The sequence below is a fragment of the Notechis scutatus genome, chromosome 6 (assembly GCF_049901735.1).
Source record: "Notechis scutatus isolate UNSWTSFEM ecotype Mainland chromosome 6, rNotScu1.2, whole genome shotgun sequence".
Taxonomy (NCBI): domain Eukaryota; kingdom Metazoa; phylum Chordata; class Lepidosauria; order Squamata; family Elapidae; genus Notechis; species Notechis scutatus.
The window spans coordinates 74,209,732-74,230,087 of NC_142014.1; the positions used below are offsets into that span (position 1 = coordinate 74,209,732).

At 41.6% G+C, this 20,356-nt stretch overlaps 1 protein-coding gene across 1 annotated transcript in view; it reads left to right on the forward strand.

Annotated features, from left to right (window-relative positions):
• The first annotated feature begins 4,674 nt into the window (after positions 1-4,674).
• The window catches only part of GYS2 (glycogen synthase 2), a 40,964-nt gene continuing 25,282 nt past the window's right edge, over positions 4,675-20,356 (forward strand). The window contains exons 1-4 of the mRNA XM_026678252.2: positions 4,675-4,832; positions 12,524-12,705; positions 14,740-14,931; positions 18,113-18,298. Of these exons, the coding sequence (XP_026534037.1) occupies positions 4,712-4,832; positions 12,524-12,705; positions 14,740-14,931; positions 18,113-18,298 (681 nt within the window). The 5' untranslated portion in view covers positions 4,675-4,711. The remainder of the gene's footprint in view (positions 4,833-12,523; positions 12,706-14,739; positions 14,932-18,112; positions 18,299-20,356) is intronic.

The window sequence follows — 20,356 nt, forward strand, 5'->3', positions numbered from 1 at the left end:
CTCCTAGAAAGGGTCCCAAAGGTGCTTTTTCAAGAGGCAACTGGACAACCATGGCCTGGACGACTGAGAATCTGCATAGACGTTTAAGAAATGCTAATTTAATATAATTCCCGAATGAAGGCGTGTCCCACTTTTTAAAAATTATGGAGGACCCAAAGGAGCTTTTGGTTGGGATGGGTTGTATTTATCAATACTTATCCTCCTAAAATTAAATTGATGCACTTGTAGAATGTTTATTTACTTGATCATAGTGATGGCTCAGGAATTCTAGGATAAATGACTAACTAGTCTTGTCTTAAAAGTCTCCAGTGATGAAGGTAATTTGTTCCACTGGTTAATTGTTGAAGTTGGGAGTTAAAGTCCACAGGTGATAAAGTTGCTATGCTGTAATTGCCCATCCTGCTTTAAACACAACTCTCTGTATGTGTCTTCAGTCAAGCACTCCCAGGGATGCATCAAATTTGATGTTGAGATTCTAGAAAGAGTGCAGAGAAGAGCAACAAATATGATTAGGGGACCGGAGGCTAAAACATATGAAGAACGGTTGCAGGAACTGGGTATGTCTAGTTTAATGAAAAGAAGAATTGGGGTGACATGATAGCATTGTTCCAATATCTCAAGGGTTGCCACAAAGAAGAGGGGGTCAAGCTATTATCTGAAGCACCTGAAGAAGAGATGGATGGAAACTAATCAAGGACAGAACCAACCTAGAAATAAGAAGACATTTCCTGACAGTCAGAGCAAGTGGAATGCCTTGACTTCAGAAGCTGTGGAAGCTCCATCAAAAAGAGGTGGCACCATTTTATTTTATTTGCATTGATAATCTTGCTAGGAAGGGGACCATCATACATTTCAAAGAATGCTCTTGTGCATTATTGCATATCAGGCAGCAACTGTGTGCTTAGCATCTGGACTTGAATGACGTTGTCTAAATATGTCAAATGTTTTTTTTCCCAAAAGCCTCCGTGGCTGTATGGATATTCTTAAACTTACCATGATGAAAATTAAATATCCACAGGTTTAAATGAGAGCCCCCTCATTTGTGGTGAACTAATTCAGATGTTTCTGTGGAACAGATTTTATTTGCTTTAATGGACAAGTTTTAGGTCACTGGGAAAGAATCCAAAATGATCTTATTTCTGGAACTATCCTCTTAAAAATAATTTTAAAAACCCAAAGAATCATTTAGTTTTCTGCATTATGCCATTTAGAAGAAATATCACTCACAACCTCTTCTAAACTTCACTGGCATTCAGCATGTGTTCATGAATTCCTGAAATAAATGTTTATTCTTAAAGAAAAAAAAATGTTTGTTGCCTCAAGATGGATGTAACTCTTTCAAGTTGTGAGAGAAATCTTAAAATTAACCATTGAGCCATAATCAAAATTGAAGTTGGAAAAAGAAGAAAGATGAATCATGTTTGAATGCTTAACGTTGAATTAAACTAAGTTTGAATGGAGTCTAGTTTAAAGAGACTCTATCTTAGTTTTTTTCTTTTCAACAATAAAATGACCTATAATTCATTGCAGAAATATTAAGGATTTCTGATTCCTCCACTTTATGAAATATGGTAATATTCTGGAAAAATTCTTCCCTGTATTCCTCTGTCATCTTTAAACGAATATTTTTTTTAGGTCTTTAAAGCCTAATGATCATAAAATCCATGAAAAGAATTCAGAATAAAGTAAGAATGCAAACAACAAGTAATCAGGTTTCCAGGTTTCAAGTTTTTTTAAAAAACAATTTGTCTAGCTCAAGACGACAAAAGTACTCGGAAGAATCTAGCAAACAGATGAGATTGTGAAATAAAATTGTAATAAAACTTAAAAAAAACAGTCAAGGAGAAATGAGTCAATTGCAATCAAAAGGTTAAATAAGGTGCAGCAGGGCAATTGGAAAAAAAGAAGAGAAATAGGACAAGTTCTGATTGAAAGAGCTCTAAAAGAGCAACTTCAATAGTTGATCAATAAAATTGAGCAACTGGTAGATGAAGTTCTAAGATTTGTCAGTGTAAACCCAGCAAAAAGCATACAGCAATTCAGTCTGAAGACATTTTAATGTTATTCCTTCTGAAAGGTAGTATCTCACCACTTCAGGTCAAAGAACTTACCTCAGTGAAGTTCTGATTTCAAAGTTGTGTGTCTTTCTTGTTCTCTGTCTTCTTGCTGTTCCTTAGGCAACCTGAAGCAGACTGTCCCCTTCCGTGCAGGAGAATCTGTTCGCTCATCCTTTTGTAGGCTTCCTAAAATTGAGAGGTCCGCACACATTCACCTATGATTTAGTCACACAATGTGGCACCTGGTTTTTGCTCCCACAAAACAGACCAGCAGCCATCCGAGTTGAATAATACCAGCATTGCCATCTACTGATGAATGTCTGTAATGCAAGAATATCTTGGGTAAGTTCAGAATAGAGCCAGAAGGGATCTTCAAGGTCTTCTAGTCCAACCCCCTACTCAAGCAGGAGATCCTATACCATTTCAGCCAAGGGACTATCCAGTCTCTTCTTTAAAACCTCCAGTGATGAAGCACCCACAACTCCTGAAGGCAAGCTGTTCCACTGGTTAATTGTCCTTCCAACTTTTTTCAGTGTTGTAGAATACAAAAAAAAAAAAAAAAAGATGTTACAACCTTTTGCTTTACATCTCTAAATATTTCAAACCATTTCTATAATAAAAATATCATTCCAGCCATCAAAACCTAAAATCAAAAGTTTTATTTTCTTCAGTTTCAAGCACAATGTACAGAAGCTGTTTCCAAAGGGAAATAAAACTAGAAAGATTCTTCTCTTTCATTAAAAAAAAAAACCACTATGTCACCTTCTCTGGTGTCTGTTGCACCAGTTTTACCAGCCATCCGTTCTCCTCTTGTGTGAATTAATGTATTTTTCTGTCTTTGTGCATTTGAGATGCTTGCCATAACACATAACAGATAATCAGAGTTGGAAGGGACCTTATAGTTCATCTAGTCCACACACACACACCCGCCCAAGCGGGAGACCCTACACCATTTCTGACAAATGGCAGTCCAATCTCTTCTTGAAAGTCTCAAGTGATGGTGCTCCCACAACTTCCAAGGGCAACTTCTGTTCCATGGGTTGATTGTTCTCACTGACAGAAAGTTTCTCCTTATTTCCAGGTTGAATCTCTCCTTGTTCAGTTTTCATCCATTATTCCTTGTCTGGCTTTTGGGCACTTTAGAAAATAGCTTGACCCCTTCATCCTCCCTGTGGCAGCCCCTCAAATATTGGAAGACTGCTATCATGTCTCCCCTGGTCCTTCTTTTTCCTAGAATAGCCATGCCCACTTCCTGCAACCGTTCTTCATATGTTTTAGTCTCAGTCCTCTAATCATCCTGGTTGCTCTTCTCTGCACCCTTTCTTGAGTCTCAACATCTTTTTTATAATGTGGTGAACAAAACTGGATGCAGTACTCTTGGTGTGGTCTTACTAAGGCTTTACAGAGTGGTATTAGTACTTCCCTTGATCTTGATTGTATCCCTCTGTTAATACAGTTTAGGATTGCATTAGCTTTTTTGGCTGCTGCTGCATACTGCTGGCTCCTATTTAGCTGGTTGTCCACTAAGACTCCAAGATCCCTCTCACAGTTACTGCTATTGAGCCTGGTTTCACCCAGTCTATATGTGTCCTTTTGGTTTTTCTTGCCTAAGTGTAGGACCTTACTTTTCTCTACATTGAATTTCATTGTGTTAGATACGGCCCAGTGTTCTAGTCTGTCAAGATCCATCTGAGCCATGTTAACATATATATAGTAACCAACTTCCAAACTTTCTTTCAAGCTCTTTATCCATCAAAAATGAAAATAAAACTTTCAGTTTTATGTGTATTTTAAGAATCTTCTGAATCAAGATAAAGATCTGACCCAAATACAGGCAGTCCTTGACTTATGATCACAACTGAGCTCAAAATTTCTGTTGCTAAGCGAAGCAGTCCCCTTTTACAACCTTCCTTGACATAGTTGTTAAGTGAATCGCTGTAGTTGTTAAGAATAATAAGGTTGTAAAGTGAATTTAACTTCCCCATTGACTTGGCTTGTTGGAAGGTCACAAAAAATGATCACTCGATCCCAGGACACTGCAACCCTCTGTTGCCAAGCACCTGAATTTTGATCACATGACCACGGGGAGGCGTCAATGGTCGTAAGTGTGAAAAATGGTCACAGGTCACTTTTTTAAAAATGTTCAGCGCTGTTGTAACTTTGAATGGTCACTAAATGAACAATTGTATATCGAGGACTACCTATATTTCTCTGCTTTATCATAAGCCCACCAGAAAGAACAAACAGTAGCCTTCTTTGAGAATTCCTTGGCATTCTCCATTTCAGTTTTGCAAGCGAGAAAAACCACAGACTTACAGCTCCCTCTTTTAACCAGCAGCAGAAAAACACCCTGTGTCGAGAGCAATCAATTGCAAAGCTACTTCGGTCTCAGTTGTGTTGAAAACCCTGCCAAGCTTTACTGACAAGTTTTACTCATTTTATCCTTGTGTGCTTTTTTTTTTTTTTTTGGTAAATTCCCTGCCTTTTCTTTCTTTCATTCTTTTTTTCCTGCACAAATCTCAGTTTCTCTCACTCTCTCTCTCGCTCTCTTTCTCTCTAGTGTAAACAAAGAGCCCCCCCCAATCATTTAAAGATACCCGCACAAACATTACGAGGACTCTTTGCCTCGGGAGACAGCAAGGACTAGGAGCAAAATGCCTTTAGTCCGTTCCCTTTCGGTCACTTCTCTCAACGGCCTCCCTCAATGGGACAGCGAAGATTTATCAGTAGAAGACCTTTTACTCTTCGAAATCTCCTGGGAAGTCACCAATAAAGGTTAGTGTCCTTTTTAAAAAATAAAATAAAAAAATCTTGTTTCCTTCCAAGCTGCTGGAGCGATGGATTTTATCGGTGTCGCAAAATTATGAATGAAAGACTAGGGGGAGGAGGAGGAAGAGGAGGAGGAGGAGGATGGAGTTATTTATGTGAAGGCAGGTTGCTGAGGAAGGCATGGATGCGTACAACTGCTGGTACCTGCAGCGAATCTGATGCCCCCATTTTATTTATTTATTTGTTGCCTGCCTTATTTTGACAAATAAGCCGACACAGCAAACATATCCAACAATCCTCCTCCTTCTATTTTCGCCACAATAAGAACAACCCTGTGAGGTGGGTTGGGCTGAGAATTATTTCCTCGGAGTCGCCCAGCTGGCTTTCATGGCTAAGGCAGGTCTAGAACTTACACTCCTGATGATTTGTCCCAAATCACCCAGCTGGCTTTTATGCCTGTGGCAGAACTAGAACTCACAGTCTCCTGGTGATTGGCCCAAAGTCACCCCGCTGGCTTTCATGCCTAAGGTGGTAGGACTCTAGAACCCCCAGTCTCCCGGCGCTTAGCTCGGGGACTCAGTCATTATAGCAAAATGGCATGCTCCATTTGTACAATTTCAGAATTTTTTAGAATTCCATCAAGGAGAGAAGCAACCTGGAATTAAGGAGGGACTTCCAAACAGTGAGGACAATTAATCAGTGGAACAATTTGTCTTCAGAAATCGTTGGGTGCTCCTCCATCACTGGAGGTTTTTAAGAAGAGACTGGATAGACACTTGTCTGAGATTGTATAGGTTCTCCTGCTTGAGCAGGGGCTGGACTAGAAGACCTCTAAGGTCCCTTCCAACGCTATGCTATGCTATGTATGCCATGCTATGCCATGCCATGCTAAGCTATGCTATGCTATGCTATGCCATGCCATGCTAAGCTATGCTATGCTATGCCATGCCATGCTAAGCTATGCTATGCTATGCCATGCCATGCTAAGCTATGCTATGCTATGCCATGCTATGCCATGCCATGCTATGCCATGCTATGCTATGCTATGCCATGCCATGCCATGCCATGCCGTTCTATTCTATTATCTTTGTGAGAAGATTTTTCCTCCCCTCTGAAATTGTACTTTTGAAATAATTATTTCAAAAGCAGTAGCTATGAATCTGTTGCAATTTGGTGTCAAATGTGCCATTCTTTGCTTTCCTTTTTTTAAAAAAAAAATCTGTTTTTTTTTTAAATTTTCTAAACATTTGGCCACACTCCCTCTCAAAATATTTTCCATTTTCAGAACTATTCTTTCCTTTCTACCAGGGTTCTAAGACAAACTAATAAAGGGTGCTGTTGCATCCCATAATTTAAATGGATTTATTAGCAACCTCCATACTCTGATCAAACCTGGGAAAAACAATGTTGTAGTGTGCCTCCCTTCCGAAATGGTTGGGCAAGGTCTGTTTGTTCTGCTTGTAAACTTAAAGTGCCACTGTTTTATTTTTAATCCATGTATAGTCGGCATGGCCAAACTGATGGCCTTGACTTAATTTCAGTTTGCTGCAAGCGATCTGCCCAAACTTAAACCAGCTGGAGTGATTTTTGGTCATCACCCTGGCAGCCTGGTGGGGATAGAAGAGGAAGGAAGGAAGGAAGGAAGGAAGGAAGGAAGGAAGGAAGGAAGGAAGGAAGGAAGGAAGGAAGGAAGGAAGGAAGGAAGGAAGGAAGGAAAGAGAGAGAGGGAGGGAAGAAGGAAGGAAATTAGGAGAAGGAGGGAGGAAATTAGGAAAAGGAAGGGAGGGAGGAAGAAAGGAAGTAGGTTAGGAGAAGGAGGGAAGGAGGGGAGGGAAGAAGGAAGGAAGGGGAGGAAACGAGGGAGGGAAAAAGGAAGGAAGGAAATTAGGAGAAGGAAGGGAAGGAGGGAGGGAGAGAGGAAGTAGGTTAGGAGAAGGAAGGAAGGAGAGAAGGGAAGGATGAAGGAAGGAGGAGGAGGACAGAGGGAGGGAGGAAATTAGGAGGAAGGGAGGAAGGGGGTTAGGAGTAAGAAGGAAGGAGGGGAGGGGAAGAGGAAGGGAGGAAGGAAGGGGAGGGAAGAAGGAAGGAAGGAAATTAAGAGAAGGGAGGGAGGGAGGGAGTAGGTTAGGAGAAGGAAGGAAGAAGGAAGGAAGGAAGCTCACACATCTTCAAATAGCCAGGGTTGAGAAATACTGCTCGAGATGAGATGAGATGAATTGTATTTACTGGAAGTCGCCTAGCCATTGGAAGCCATCTAGCAGAAGTAGCCATGAGAATAGATAACATACTTGCTTGCCAATAAAGGCAGAAATTAATGCAGATCAGGTAACCTGGGACAAATTGCAGCAAAGCTCTCCTGCTCTGGATAAGCTCATTCCTTTCCAAATACTGCATTTCCTCACTATAGTTTGATCTACATTGTCTTGTTCCTTGTAGAGAGTGGTTTAGCACTAGACTGAAACGGAGGGGTGGCATTTGTTGACATTGCTTCAAAACCTGCTGATTTGCCATTAGGAACCCATCTTTTCCTGCTATAAGGGACAGAAATGAGTTACTGATGAGTAAATCAGTAACTTCGCCTGTCATCTCCCCGTATGGCTAAAGATAAAGGGAAATCGAATCGGGTGAGGGCCTTGCAACCCCAGAGATCTAATCTCAGCGGGGCAAATATTAGGCTGGCCTTTGAAATCGGCTGCGGCTGAATATTTGGGCAGTGAATATTCCCCTCACAGGCAGACCTCTCCCATCGTTTGCAATCTCACTTTCTTTCTGGATGAAAACAAATATTTACAGGTGGTGAGGCCTTGGGGATTGTGAACTGTTTATATACAGACAGTCCTCAACTTACAACAGTGACCATTCGAAGTTACCCCCGGCACTGGAAAAAGTGACGTGACCATTTTTCACACTTATGACCATTGCAGCATCCCCATGGTTGCATAATTTATGTTCTTTTTTTTTAATTAAAAAGATTTTTTATTTTAATTTTAAAAACAAATCCATCGTTCAGTTATACAGTGCGTCGACTGGGTACATATATCTTGTGCAAATATTTATATTTTGTATACATTTCTTATTAAGATTACTGTCAGGAGGACTTGAACAAATCCACCCCATTCATACAATAAGTCTCTAGCCACATTTCTCAGGGTAAAAAAATTGTTCTATTAGGAATGGCCATGTTGGCTTTGGTTGGGTGCAGCTGTTCTGACCCAAATCTTGTTCCAAGTAAACAAACACCAGAGATAAAAGCAAAACCTTTTAATGCCTCTCTGCGAATTCCGTTAATTTACGGTTAAAAGGCTATTAAAACTAATTGTCTCTGATAAGAATAAGCCTTGCCAAGGTTGTGCAAGGCTGCCAAGAACACTAGATAAAGTTGCCAAGAAGTATTCCAAACAAAAAGTCTTCAAACATAAACCAAGATAGTCCAAACTTCCACAAGGCTTGACGTGCAAGAACTTCTTTGCTTCCTGCAAAGAACTCCGGTTTCTCAGCTGGCTTTTATCTCTTAAGGGAGGGGCCATTATGACCTTGCAGCCTTACTCCCGAGTTGCCCGTACTGCTGCAGCTGCTCTTTCCTTCTAGCAGCCCTGCGTGCACGCTCACTTGGCACAGGCTCCTCGGGGGTCTCTTCATCACTGCTATCAGCCTCCACAATCTCCGAAGGCAGCATTCTCCTCCCTGATGGTCCTGGCCCCATCCCTGCATCCCACGCAGGCCCCTCATCTGAGTCCTCGCTCTCCGAGACCTCAGCTGTCCACACCTGCTGCCGGCGAACCACAACAGCAGTCGACACTAAAATACATCATACTTTTCCCTCTTGACCCTGGTCTTCCCCCCACCCCCTGGATGTATATTCTCCAATGGGACACATCCATAGCCAGGAGTCGTCAATCATGCTCTCCAGTAATATTCTTGAGCGCTGACAGCTTTGGCTGCCAAGGCGATTATCTGAGGCATTTGAAGAATGCACTGCTCCCCTCCGCCATGCTCCCTTTCTGCTGACAACTAAAAGACCAAAGGAGTATTATTATTTTTTAGTTGACAATTACATTCATATTACAATCTATTCAACACTATATATCTTATCATTATAAGAATATCATTTAATTTCTTACTTTATATCGCCATCATTTATAAAATAAATCCCATATCATATAATACTCCTTTTCTTCTTGTTCTCTAATTGCCAGTGTTAACCTACTCATTTCTGCACATTCCAATATTTGCTTAATCACCTCTTCCTCCATCGGAACCTTTTCATTTTTCCAATTTTGAGCAAATACAATTCTAGCTGCTGTTAATATATATATAATTAAATATGTTTTTTTTCTTTACTATAGTTCTCAGGTAAAATCCCCGATAGAAATATCTCAGGCTTTAAATCTATATCTTGTTTTATCATCTTTACACCAAGACAAATTCCTTGTGTGTCCAATCACACTTGGCCAATAAAGTATTCTATCATCTATCTATCTATCTATCTATCTATCTATCTATCTATCTATCTATCTATCTATCTATCTTTTTCCAACCATGTGTGATTTACATTTGGATGCTTGACAACTGACTCATATTTATGACGGTGGCAGTGTCCCGGGGTTACGTGATGCCCTTTTGTGACCTTCTGACCAGTAAAGCCCATGGGGAAACCAGATTCGCTTAATGACAGTGTTACTAATTTAACAACTGCAGTGATTCACTTACCAAATGTGGCAAGAAAAGTCGTAAAATGGGCCAAAACTCACTTAACAAATTGGTGTGGTCTGTCAGCTGCCAGCGGAGTTGGCGGCAGACTTGGACATTGAGGAGGTTGGGGAGGAACTTGGGCCAGTGCTGGAGTCTAGGGAAGGCTCTGATGGATGCTCTGCATCAGAGACAGAGATGGAGCCAGGGCCGTCCGACATTTCCCAGCTGCCTTCTGAGTTGGAGATAAGTGGGGAAGAAGAACAGCTGGAGCTTGTTCTAGATGCGTGTATGCAAAGAGCTGTCAGGAGAAGAGAACGTATAGACTTATATACCGCTTCGCAGTGCTTTACAGCCCTCTCACAAGAAGTGGTTTACATAGTCAGCCTATTGCTCCCAACAATCTGGGTCCTCATTTTACCTACCTCAGAAGGATGGAAGGCTGAGTCAACCTTGAGCCTGGTGAGATTCAAACTGCCAAATTGCAGGCAGCCGGCAGCCAGCAGAAGTAGCCTGCAGTACTGCAGTCTAACTACTGCACCATTGTGGGTCATATTACAGGTAATCCTTGACCACAATTGTGTCCAAAATTTCTGTTGCTAAATGAGACATTTGTTAAGTAAGGGGTTTGTTTTGCCCCATTTTATGGCTTTTCCTGCCATGGTTGTTAAGGGAATCAGCGAAGTTATTAAGTTAGTAACCTGGTTGTGAAGTGGAATCTGGCTTTCCCGTTGGCTTCCCTTGTCAGAAGGTTGCAAAAGAGGATCACATGACCTTGGGACACTGCAACGGTCATAAGTATGAATCAGATGCCAAAAATGGTTGTAAGTCACTTTATTCAATGCCGTTGTAACTTTGAACGGTCACTCAATGAACTGTTGTAAATCGAGTCTTAGCTGTACAGCAGTGGTGGGAATCAATTTTTTTTACTACCGGTTCTGTGGGTGTGGTGTGGCTTGGTGGGTGTGGCTTGGTGGGCGTGGCAGGGGAAAGATACTGTAAAATCTCCATTCCTTCCCCACTCCTGGGGGAAGGTTATTGCAAAATCCCCATTCCCTCCCCACCCCACTAACCTGCTTTCCAGCTCCATTCTCCCATGCAGGGCAAAAAAGGGAGATCCAGCCAATCAGCTGGGACTCGGGAGGAGGTAGAGAATAGATGGGAGCAAGGCCAGTCACGGGTGATATTTGCCAGTTCTCCGAACTACTCAAAATTTCCGCTACCAGTTCTCCAGAACTGGTCAGAACCTGCTGAATACCATCTCTGCTGTACAGTATCAGAGTTCATTTTGGAGAAAGAAAAAAGAAAAGCAAAAAAAAATAAAAAAAAAATAAAATAAAATAAAAAAATAAAAAATAAACTCTTGACATTGGGTTTTGCGAATTACTGGAGTTAGTTGTTATAGAAATGGCAAGTAGTACTTGCTAAATTGGTAAAGTAAAAAAATGAGGCTGTAATTCTATTCTCTACTTTACTGCTCTGAAAAATAGTTGCAAAAATCAATGCTGTTTCCACCCCCCCATTTTCCCCTTATACCTACACATTTCTTCTCCCTTCCTTTCCTTTCCCCGTTTTCCCATCTTTTTTATTTTCATGTGCATATGTGTATTATGATAATTTTAACAAGAATTTTTGGAGGAAAAAAAGTCATATATCAGATGCAGGAAGGAAGATTTATCCATATTTTATACAGAGAGGAGAGGTGATATTTACAGAATGGAGCCAGGAGAGGAGTCCATAAAGAAATAGCCATTGTCCTAGTAATCAGATTTACTGCAAATATCTGCAAGTCCAAAACTGGGATTTTACTTGCTCTAAGTAAGGTGCTTTTTGCAACTATTCCAAAGCAGGTTTTGCCAAGTCCCCCATGAAACCACAGAACAGGCAGGGATTATAGGAGTGATAGGGGACCCCTTTGGCAGTTATATTGTCACTCCACACCCAACATAAACTATGCAATAAAAAAAACCCCATCGTTTCTTATCCAGAGCTGTCCTTTTCCTGGTACGCTGCCAACTTTTCAAATGTCTCAACAGGTCCATTCCTGCCCTGTGCAGAAATATTAATTTTCCCTGGGTTTGCATGCTCTAAACTGAGCCAGTTTAGAGTTGGAGAGATTTGGGGGAAGGTGGGGGAGGGGGCAAGGGATTATGGAAAACCCAGCTGTTATTTTAGCATATTGTGTAAATTTAATTTCATTGTACACATGTTGTGCATTGACAATAAAGGTTTGATTTGATTTGATTTGAAATGAAACAATCACCTGGAATGATATAGAGCAGTGTTTTGGTAACTTTAAGATGTGTGGATTTCAACTCCCAGAATTTTGCAGCAGGAAGCAATGGAGTTATGTTTTATTTCTTCCAAAAACGGCAAAAAAATTCCAAGTTGTTTCATTTAGTTATTCTATAATATAATTGTATTAAAGCTTTGTATTATTGTTTTTTTTTCTAATGGGCAGAAGGGAGGGAGGGAGGAAGAAGAAGAGGAAGAAGAGGAAGAGGAGGAAGATGAAGAAGGAGGAGGAGGAGGGAAGCAAGGAGGGAGAGAGTAGGTTGGGAGAAAGAAGAAGGAAGGAGGGGGAGGGAGGAAGAGGAGGAAGGAGGAGGAGGAAGAGGAGGAGGAGGAAGAAGAAGAAGAGGAAGATGAAGAAGGAGGAGGAGGGAAGGAAGGAGGGAGAGAGTAGGTTGGGAGAAAAATGAAGGAGGGAAGGGAGGGAGGGAGGAAGAAGAGGAAGAGGAAGAAGAGGAAGAAGGAGGGAAGGAGGGAGACAGTAGGTTGGGAGAAAGAAGGAAGGAGGGGAGGGAGGGAGGAAGAGGAGGAAGGAGGAGGAGGAGGAGGAGGAGGAAGAAGAAGAAGAAGAGGAGGAGGAGGAGGAGGAGGAGGAGGAGGAGAGACGGAGGGACACGGAGTAGGTTGGGAGAAAGAAAGAAGGAGGGGAGGGAGGGAGGAAGGAAGGAAATACACTTGTAGTTTTAGAATTCATATTTGTCCTGCTTTTGTTTCAGTTGGTGGCATCTGCACGGTGATCCAGACAAAAGCCAAGACCACTTTAGAAGAATGGGGAGAAAATTACTTTCTCCTTGGCCCTTATTTTGAGCACAATGTGAAGACTCAAGTGGAACTCTGTGAACCTCCCAATGCAGCAGTGAAGAAAGCTATGGATGTGATAAAAGCCAATGGGTATCAGGTAAACGAATTTTCCTCCTAGAATCCGGAAACATTTTTTAAAAATTCTAAACCCTGAGAAGAGTTTTTCAGTTCATAAGGTCCCTATCTTCTGTTTATGTCAATAAATAAACAAACAAATCAAAATTATGATGATTATGATTATGATCATCATCATCATCATCATCATTATTTAATTAAACATAAAACTCAAGTCAACTGAACTTTTAAAAATGTATCACAAATATCATTGACTGGCACTGATGGCTGATACAGATTGCTGCCAGCACCCTAGTTGTTGTTATTATAGTTGTTGTTGTTGTTAATTATTATTAATTATTAATTATTAATATTATTAATTAGTATTATTTTGTAAAATATGGCAAACTAGTCTCTGCTTGAACAGGTCCAATATAATTCAAATCAATTTGGAATGTTTAGCTACCCTTTGGGAGAAATTTTGCCTTCATTTGTGAGGTCCAGAGTTGTTTGTAGAGTAAATAAATGGACTTTCAGGTTATTGGCCCAGCAGTTTCAATTATGACTGGCCCAGCGGTTGGAGGGGATATTCAAGAGTTAACCAAAATAAAGATAATCCTTAAGTTAGGGCTGTAATGGAGTCTGCCCATCATGGTCGTAACTCGTGATCACGTGACTGGCCTGATTTTGTGGCCTGATTTTCTCGTATTTATTTATTCAATTTCTATGGCTGTGACTCTGGGCTGCTTACACGTCTAATTTTGTTTTTAATGTAAAAGACATTCAAACAATAAAAATATCCCCAAAATAGCCGTGATGCAAATCACTTGAAGTTACTAAGTGAATCCACGGTCATTATGTGAATGCTGCAATTGTGAAGGAAACCAAGAGTTCACTCTGGGTGTGGATTTGCCAAAAAAAAACCAAAAAAAAAAAAACAACAACCCAGAAGTAACTGCCAGTTTTCGGCAAAATTGTTGTAGAACACTGTCCTGTGACCTCAGGATGCTGCAAATGGTTGGTGGGTACCTGAAGTATGATCAGGTGAACATGAGGGACAACATCAATGGGTTGTAAGTAACTTTCCCCCCAGGTAGATCCATCGGAACTTTGAATGGTTGCTAAGTGATCTGTCATAAGTAGAGGATTACCTGTGTGTCTTTGGTCTCACCGCAACACCTATCATAACTTGGTTGAGGTTTTTAAAAAAGGGATAAGCTCAACAGGCTTCAGGCTGCCACAAAAGCCCAGGGTTGAAGTTTAAAAAAAAAAAAGGCAAAAGAAATGAGTGTCAAACGATTGAAAGAGAGAACAGAAGATTTGCAGCTCAGGGTTTAAACTCCTTGGGCTTAGTTGTTTACTTGCAGACATTTCCTTACCCATCTAGGTAACATCATCAGTGTTTGGTAGTGAAACGTTTGCAAGAAAATAATCAACCTCAGGGAGCACCAAGGATCCCACAAACTACTTAAATACTGTTGCCAAAGGAAACTAGGTGGATATCTCCATGAGGTCATCAGAAGTCAAGGAGAAGAGAGAGAAGGAGGAAGGGAGGGAGAGAGGGAGAGAAAGAGAGAGGGGGAGAGAGAGGGAGAGAAAGAGAGGGGGAGGGAGGGAGAGGCAGGGAAGGAGAGGGAGAGAGGGAGGGAAGGAGTTGGAGGGAGGGAGGGAAAAACAGAGAGAAAGAAAAAGAGGGAGGGAGGGAGAGAGGGAGGGAGGGAGAGAAAGAGGAGAAAGAGGGGAAGAGAGGGAGGGAGGGAGGGACAGGGAGAGAGGGAGGGAGAGAGAGAGAGAGAGAGAGAAGAATCTTATATATAAAAAAGAAATTATGGAAGGGAGGAAGAAATCTAATAGACCCCATTTGTTCCTGTATCTTCTCTAAAAATACCACACAGAATTAAAATGGCTCCCTTCAAGGTAGTGCTTGTTCATTACAAATCTTCAGTAAACTCTTAATTGCCCAGATGAATTCACTGGATTAAAGAACCGATTATGTTCCCTGAACTGTATCGTTGACCAACAATGTGCACGGCGACATCCCATGGTCTGCCCTAACTCTTCCGCCTCCCTTTAACAGGTGCATTTTGGGAGGTGGCTGATTGAAGGAAGCCCGTATGTGGTGTTGTTCGATATCGCCTCGGCAGCTTGGAATCTGGACAGATGGAAAGGGGAATTCTGGGAAGCCAGCCATATTGGAATTCCTTACCATGACCGAGAAGCAAATGATGCCCTTATCTTTGGATCACTGACTGCCTGGTTTTTGAAAGAGGTGCTCTGTTTGGAGCTGGACTCCTGATCTACCTTTCTACTTGGGAGGGTCTAGTTGTGTAGATCATCACCTCTAGTGCTCTGGTAGCCTCTGACACTGGTGGCCAAGTGAGCACTCAGCCTGCCATACAGAGTAGAGTAGTGTAGAGTAGAGTAGAGTAGAGTAGAGTAGAGTAGAATAGAATAGAATAGAATAGAATAGAATAGAATAGAATAGAATAGAATAGAATAGAATAGAATAACAGAGTTGGAAGGGACCTTGGAGGTCTTCTAGTCCAACCCCCTGCTTAGGTATTCCTGTATTCAGGATCAGATGGAGCCGTCAAACCGTGTGTGCAATTGAGGTTCAGGAAGAGAGTGCTGCTGTTGATCAGTTGTGGCCAAATATTCAGTTTATTTTCTGTTTGTTTCCTCTCATAACCTCTGATTGTTCTTATTGTTAGTTTTCTCTCTCTGTGTAGTTCTCAATGGATAGAGATAGAATAGAATAGCTGGAAGGGACCTTGTAGGTCATCTAGTCAACCCCCACCCCACCCAAGCAGGAGACCATACACCATTTCTGGCAGATGGCAGTCCACTCTCTTCTTGAAAGCCTCCAGTGATGACGCTCCCCCAACTTCTGAAGGATACTTTAGAATTTGATTGCTCTCACTGTCAGAAAACTTCTCCTTATTTCTAGGTTGAATCTCTCCTTGATCAGTTTCCATCCATTATTCCTTATCAGTGGGGAAATCCCCAAGTAACCCCTGGAATCCCTCTGGATCCAGAAAAATCTCTGGGGTGGACTTTGCCCCCTCTTCCTGGGCAACATCAGTAAAGGAAGGAACGCAGAACTGTCCTTGAGGGAAGATTGGAGAGACCCATTAGCCAGCAAGTTGGATAATACTTTACTTTATTTGTCAAACACGTACAAGATAACAAGTGTAGGTATGAACATAAACAAGAACAAAGGAAGTAAATACAGATAAATGGGGACAGTAGGACAGGGATGGTAGGCACACAGGTGCGCTTATGTACGCCCCCTTTAAGGACCTCTTAGGAATGGGGTGAGGTCCACGGTAGACAGTTTGAGGTTGAATCTGTGAGGGGTTGAGGCTGTAACAACGGAGTCAGGTAGGGGTTCCAGGCGTTGGCCACTCTGTGGCTGAAGTCGTATTTTCTGCAATTGAGTTTGGAGCGGTTTTACCTTGAGTTTGTATTGGTTGTTTGCCTGTGTGTTATTGTGGTTGAAGCTGAAGAAGTCGTTGACAGGCAAGACATTGCAGCAGACAATTTTGTGTAGATCGGACCGCAGGCGGTGCAGTTTTAGATTGTCCAGGCCCCAAATTTAGAGCCTGGAGGCATAGCTGACTTCTATTGTGAGTGGAGGAGTGGAGAACTCTTCTCAAGAAATATCTCTGAACCCGCTCAATCGTGTTAATGTCCGATATATAGTGTGGGTTCCAGGTAGACGAGCTGTATTCAAGAATTGGTCTGGCAAAGTTTTTTTTTTAAAGAAAACTTTATTAGAGATTAAAAAAAGAAAAACACTATGTACAATACATCGAATACATTGTGCCAACGCAATTCTTGCTGCTGTGATTATATGGAGATTGGCAAAGGTTTTGTATGCCCTAGTTAGCAATTCAATGTTGCCGGAGAAGAAGCTTCGCAAAATAAGTTTAACAACTCTTAAAGCTTTTTTTTTTTTTTGCAATAATGAATTGTACAAACCAGAGACAAAAGAAAGCATGAGGAACAAACGAAATTAAGACAGGGTTATTCTGAGTTCCTTTCTCACACTTCCTTGACTTGGTGACCTCTTGCTCAAATCTCTCCTTAATTCCTTAATCTTCCATTCTTAGCACTGGTGTAACTGAACTGATAATAGAACTGAACTACCTTCCTGGATGAGAAGTGAAACTTTTTCCAGGAAAAAACCCGCAATAAAGTCCAGTTGCCTTTTGAAAAGCACCTTTGGGCTTTCTTCCTGGGTACACACACACACACACACGACATATTCTTGGATCTCTTGATGGGATGTAGGTAATGAGATCCTAGGCTTTGGCTATCCTTATAATGCAGGGGTGTCAAACTGAAGGCCCGCGGGCCAGTTCCATAAAACTGCTTCACTAATCGTTGCTCTGCTTATGAATTTCCCAATCTCAGGAATGCACACTGCCCACACAGAGTCAACTGAATCTTTAAATAACCACAAAATTCACCCAAGCCTCTAAGGCCTTTTCTTCCCACCCTGCGGGGGAGGGGAGAGGGTTAGACTAGAAGATCTCTAAGGTCCCTTCCAGCTCTATCGTTCCATGTTCATCCCGCAACACACAAAGTTGAAAATGAATTACTATACTTTTAACCCGCAGAGCAAATGTACCGCTAGGTTTTTAACTGATTTGGTTGTTGGTGTTGTTCAGTACCCAGCCGTTCCCTCTTTATTCTCTTCGCTCTTTCAATTTGGAGATTGCTGAGATGTGAAAGTTAGGAGGTGACATAATCCTGCGTAGCTTTTTCTCTGATAATATCACACTACTAACTAGAGCATACAAAAAATTTGCTAGACCAATGCTTGAATACAGCTCATCAGTCTGGAAGCTGCATTACGTATCTGATATTAAAACAATTGAGAAAGTCCAGAAATATTTCACAAGGAGAGTTCTCCACTCTTCTACTCGTTGTAGAATACCTTATGCCACCAGACTTGAAATTCTAGAACTAGAAAACCTTGAATTACGCCGTCTTCGGTCTGACTTAAGCATGGTATATAAAATCATACATTGCAATGTCCTACCAGTCAATGAATACTTCAGCTTCAACCATAACAACACAAGAGCACACAATAGATACAAACTCAAAGTTAACCACACCAAACTTGATTGCAGGAAATACGACTTCAGCAACAGAGTGGTCAATGCCTGGAATGCCCTACCTGACTCTGTGGTTTCTTCCCCAAACCCAAAAAACTTTAACCTTAGACTTTCTACTATTGACCTCTCACCCCTTTCCTAAGAGGCCTGTAGGGGGCGTGCATAAGCGCACCAACTTGCCTACCGTCCCTGTCCTATTGTTTCTTTTTATTTTTCTTATATGTATCCATTTCATGTATTCATAACTATGTTCATACTTATACCTGTTATCTTATAATCAATTGACAAAATAAATAAAAAAATCCCTTTTTCCCCTCTTCTTTGCAGATTGCCAGTCAGTTTGAAGAGAAGCCCAACGTTATAGCTCACTTCCATGAATGGCAAGCTGGCCCCGGCATCATCTTGTGCCGATTCAGGAAGATTCCAGTTGCAACAATTTTCACAACTCACGCGACCCTGTTAGGGAGGTACCTCTGTGCAGCAAGCATAGACTTCTACAATCATTTGGATCGGGTGAGTAAATGCGGCTTGTCTTTGTCTCTTTTCTCGCCAGTGTGATTCTACAAACTCTTTTGATGTCATGGTATGTGGCAAGGGTCTTCAAACTTGACAAGTTTAAGACTTGTGGACTTCAACTCCCAGAATTCCTGAGCTAACATGACTGGAGGAGGGAATTCTGGGGATTGAAGTCCACAAGTGTTAAAGCTGTCAAGTTGGACGACCCCTGTTATGTGGGAATGATCTTGAGAGATAACAGAATAACAGAGTTGGAAGGGACCTGCTCAAGTAAGAGACCCTATACGATTTCAAACAAGTGGCTGTCCAATCGCTTTTTAAAAACCACCAGTGATGGAGCAGCCACAACATCCGGAAGCAACTTGTTCCACTATTAATTGTTCTGTCAGGAAATTTCTCCTTTGTTCTAACTTGCTTGTCTCCTTGATTAGTTTCCATCCTTATTGCTTCTTGTCCTGCCCTCGGGTGCTTTGGAGAATAGCTTGACTCCCTCTTCTTTGGGGCAGCCCCTGAGATATTGGAACACTGCTATCATGTCACCCCTGGTCTTTCTTTTCATCAAACTAGACATACTCAGTTCCAACAACTATTCATCATATGTTTTAGCCTCCAGTCCCCTAATCCTCTTTGTTGCTCTTCTCTGCACTCTTTCTAGAGTCTCAACATCTTTTTTACATCGCGGCGACCAAAACTGAATGCAGGATTCCAAGTGTGGCCTTACCAAGGCCTTATAAAGTGGTATTAACACTTCATGTGATCTTGATTCTATCCCTCTCTTTATGCAGCCTAGTTTGAAGACCCTTGTTTTAGTTGATTCTCTCCTTGATTAGTTTCCATCCTTCTTGTCCTGCCTTCAGGTGTTTTGGAGAATAGGTTGACCCCCTCTTCTTTGGGGCAACCCCTTAGAACTTGGAACACTGCTATATTGGAAAGGAAGTTTCAACTGAAGCAAGTCTTGTAAACCCAGCCATTACATTTTTACTGGAATATATCATACAGTTTTCATAGATCAGCTTTAAAATCAAGCATCTTCTGCCCCCAAATATAATGACATGTGGAAATGACCTTGGAAGCAGGGACGGGAGCATAAGAGAGAGAGATGCTGCCTAGGAAACTGTCAGACAAGACGGGGCATAGCCTGCAGCCACATAATGTGGAGAAAGGGGCTCAGAAGGGGCATTACTAAATTCTCGGACTGTAAAAGAGGCAGTGAGAGGGTTGCTAGATTGATGTCAGCCTTCCCAGGTAAACAAGACAGGAAATACAACCAGGTGAGATAATTCTAATGGTCAGATAAGAGAGGGCTTAGTCTGCAGCTGTATAATGGGTGGAGAAAGAAGGACAGAAAGGAGCTGTAAATGTGACAGCACCAGATTTGTACCTTCAGGCTAGTAAGATTTTGTTAATGTAGCCTTTAAAGTAGAATTAAGCCATGAAGTTTGGATCAGTGTCTTGGTGAGGTTGCATGGGACTCCTCCCTCCATTGCATAAGGTCTACTGCAGTTTCATCTTTTATAATAATTTTAGTGTTTAATTGTCCAATCATTGGAGTCAGACAGCTTATACAGGTTTAATAGAATTCTTGTGGTTATTGTTGTTTGGAAGAATGTCAACTTTTCAGCAAGTTAATGTCCCATTAACCTATGGGACAAAAACTCATCTATTGCCAAGACCAATGCCAGTGGTTTCCATCAGTAAACAAGACCATGCCAACATGGCAACGCTATATAGTGACATCTTCGTGACACCTATTGCAGGTTCTTAACAGCGGTATTTACATAATTATGTTGTGACAGATATTTCTTTGTTGCTTCTCCCTGCCCTGCAGTATCTTAGGGGCAGCCACAAAAGGCCTGGAGACTATGAAGAATAGTTGCAGCATTTGGGTTTGGCTGGTCTACAGAAAAGAAGGACTAGGGGTGAGAAGATAACAATATTCTAGTCTTTGAGGGGCTGCCACAAAGAAGAGGAGGGTCAACTTATTTTCCAAAGCACCAGAGGGCAGGACAAGAAGCAATGGATGAAAAACTAATCAAGGAGAGAAGCAACCTAGAA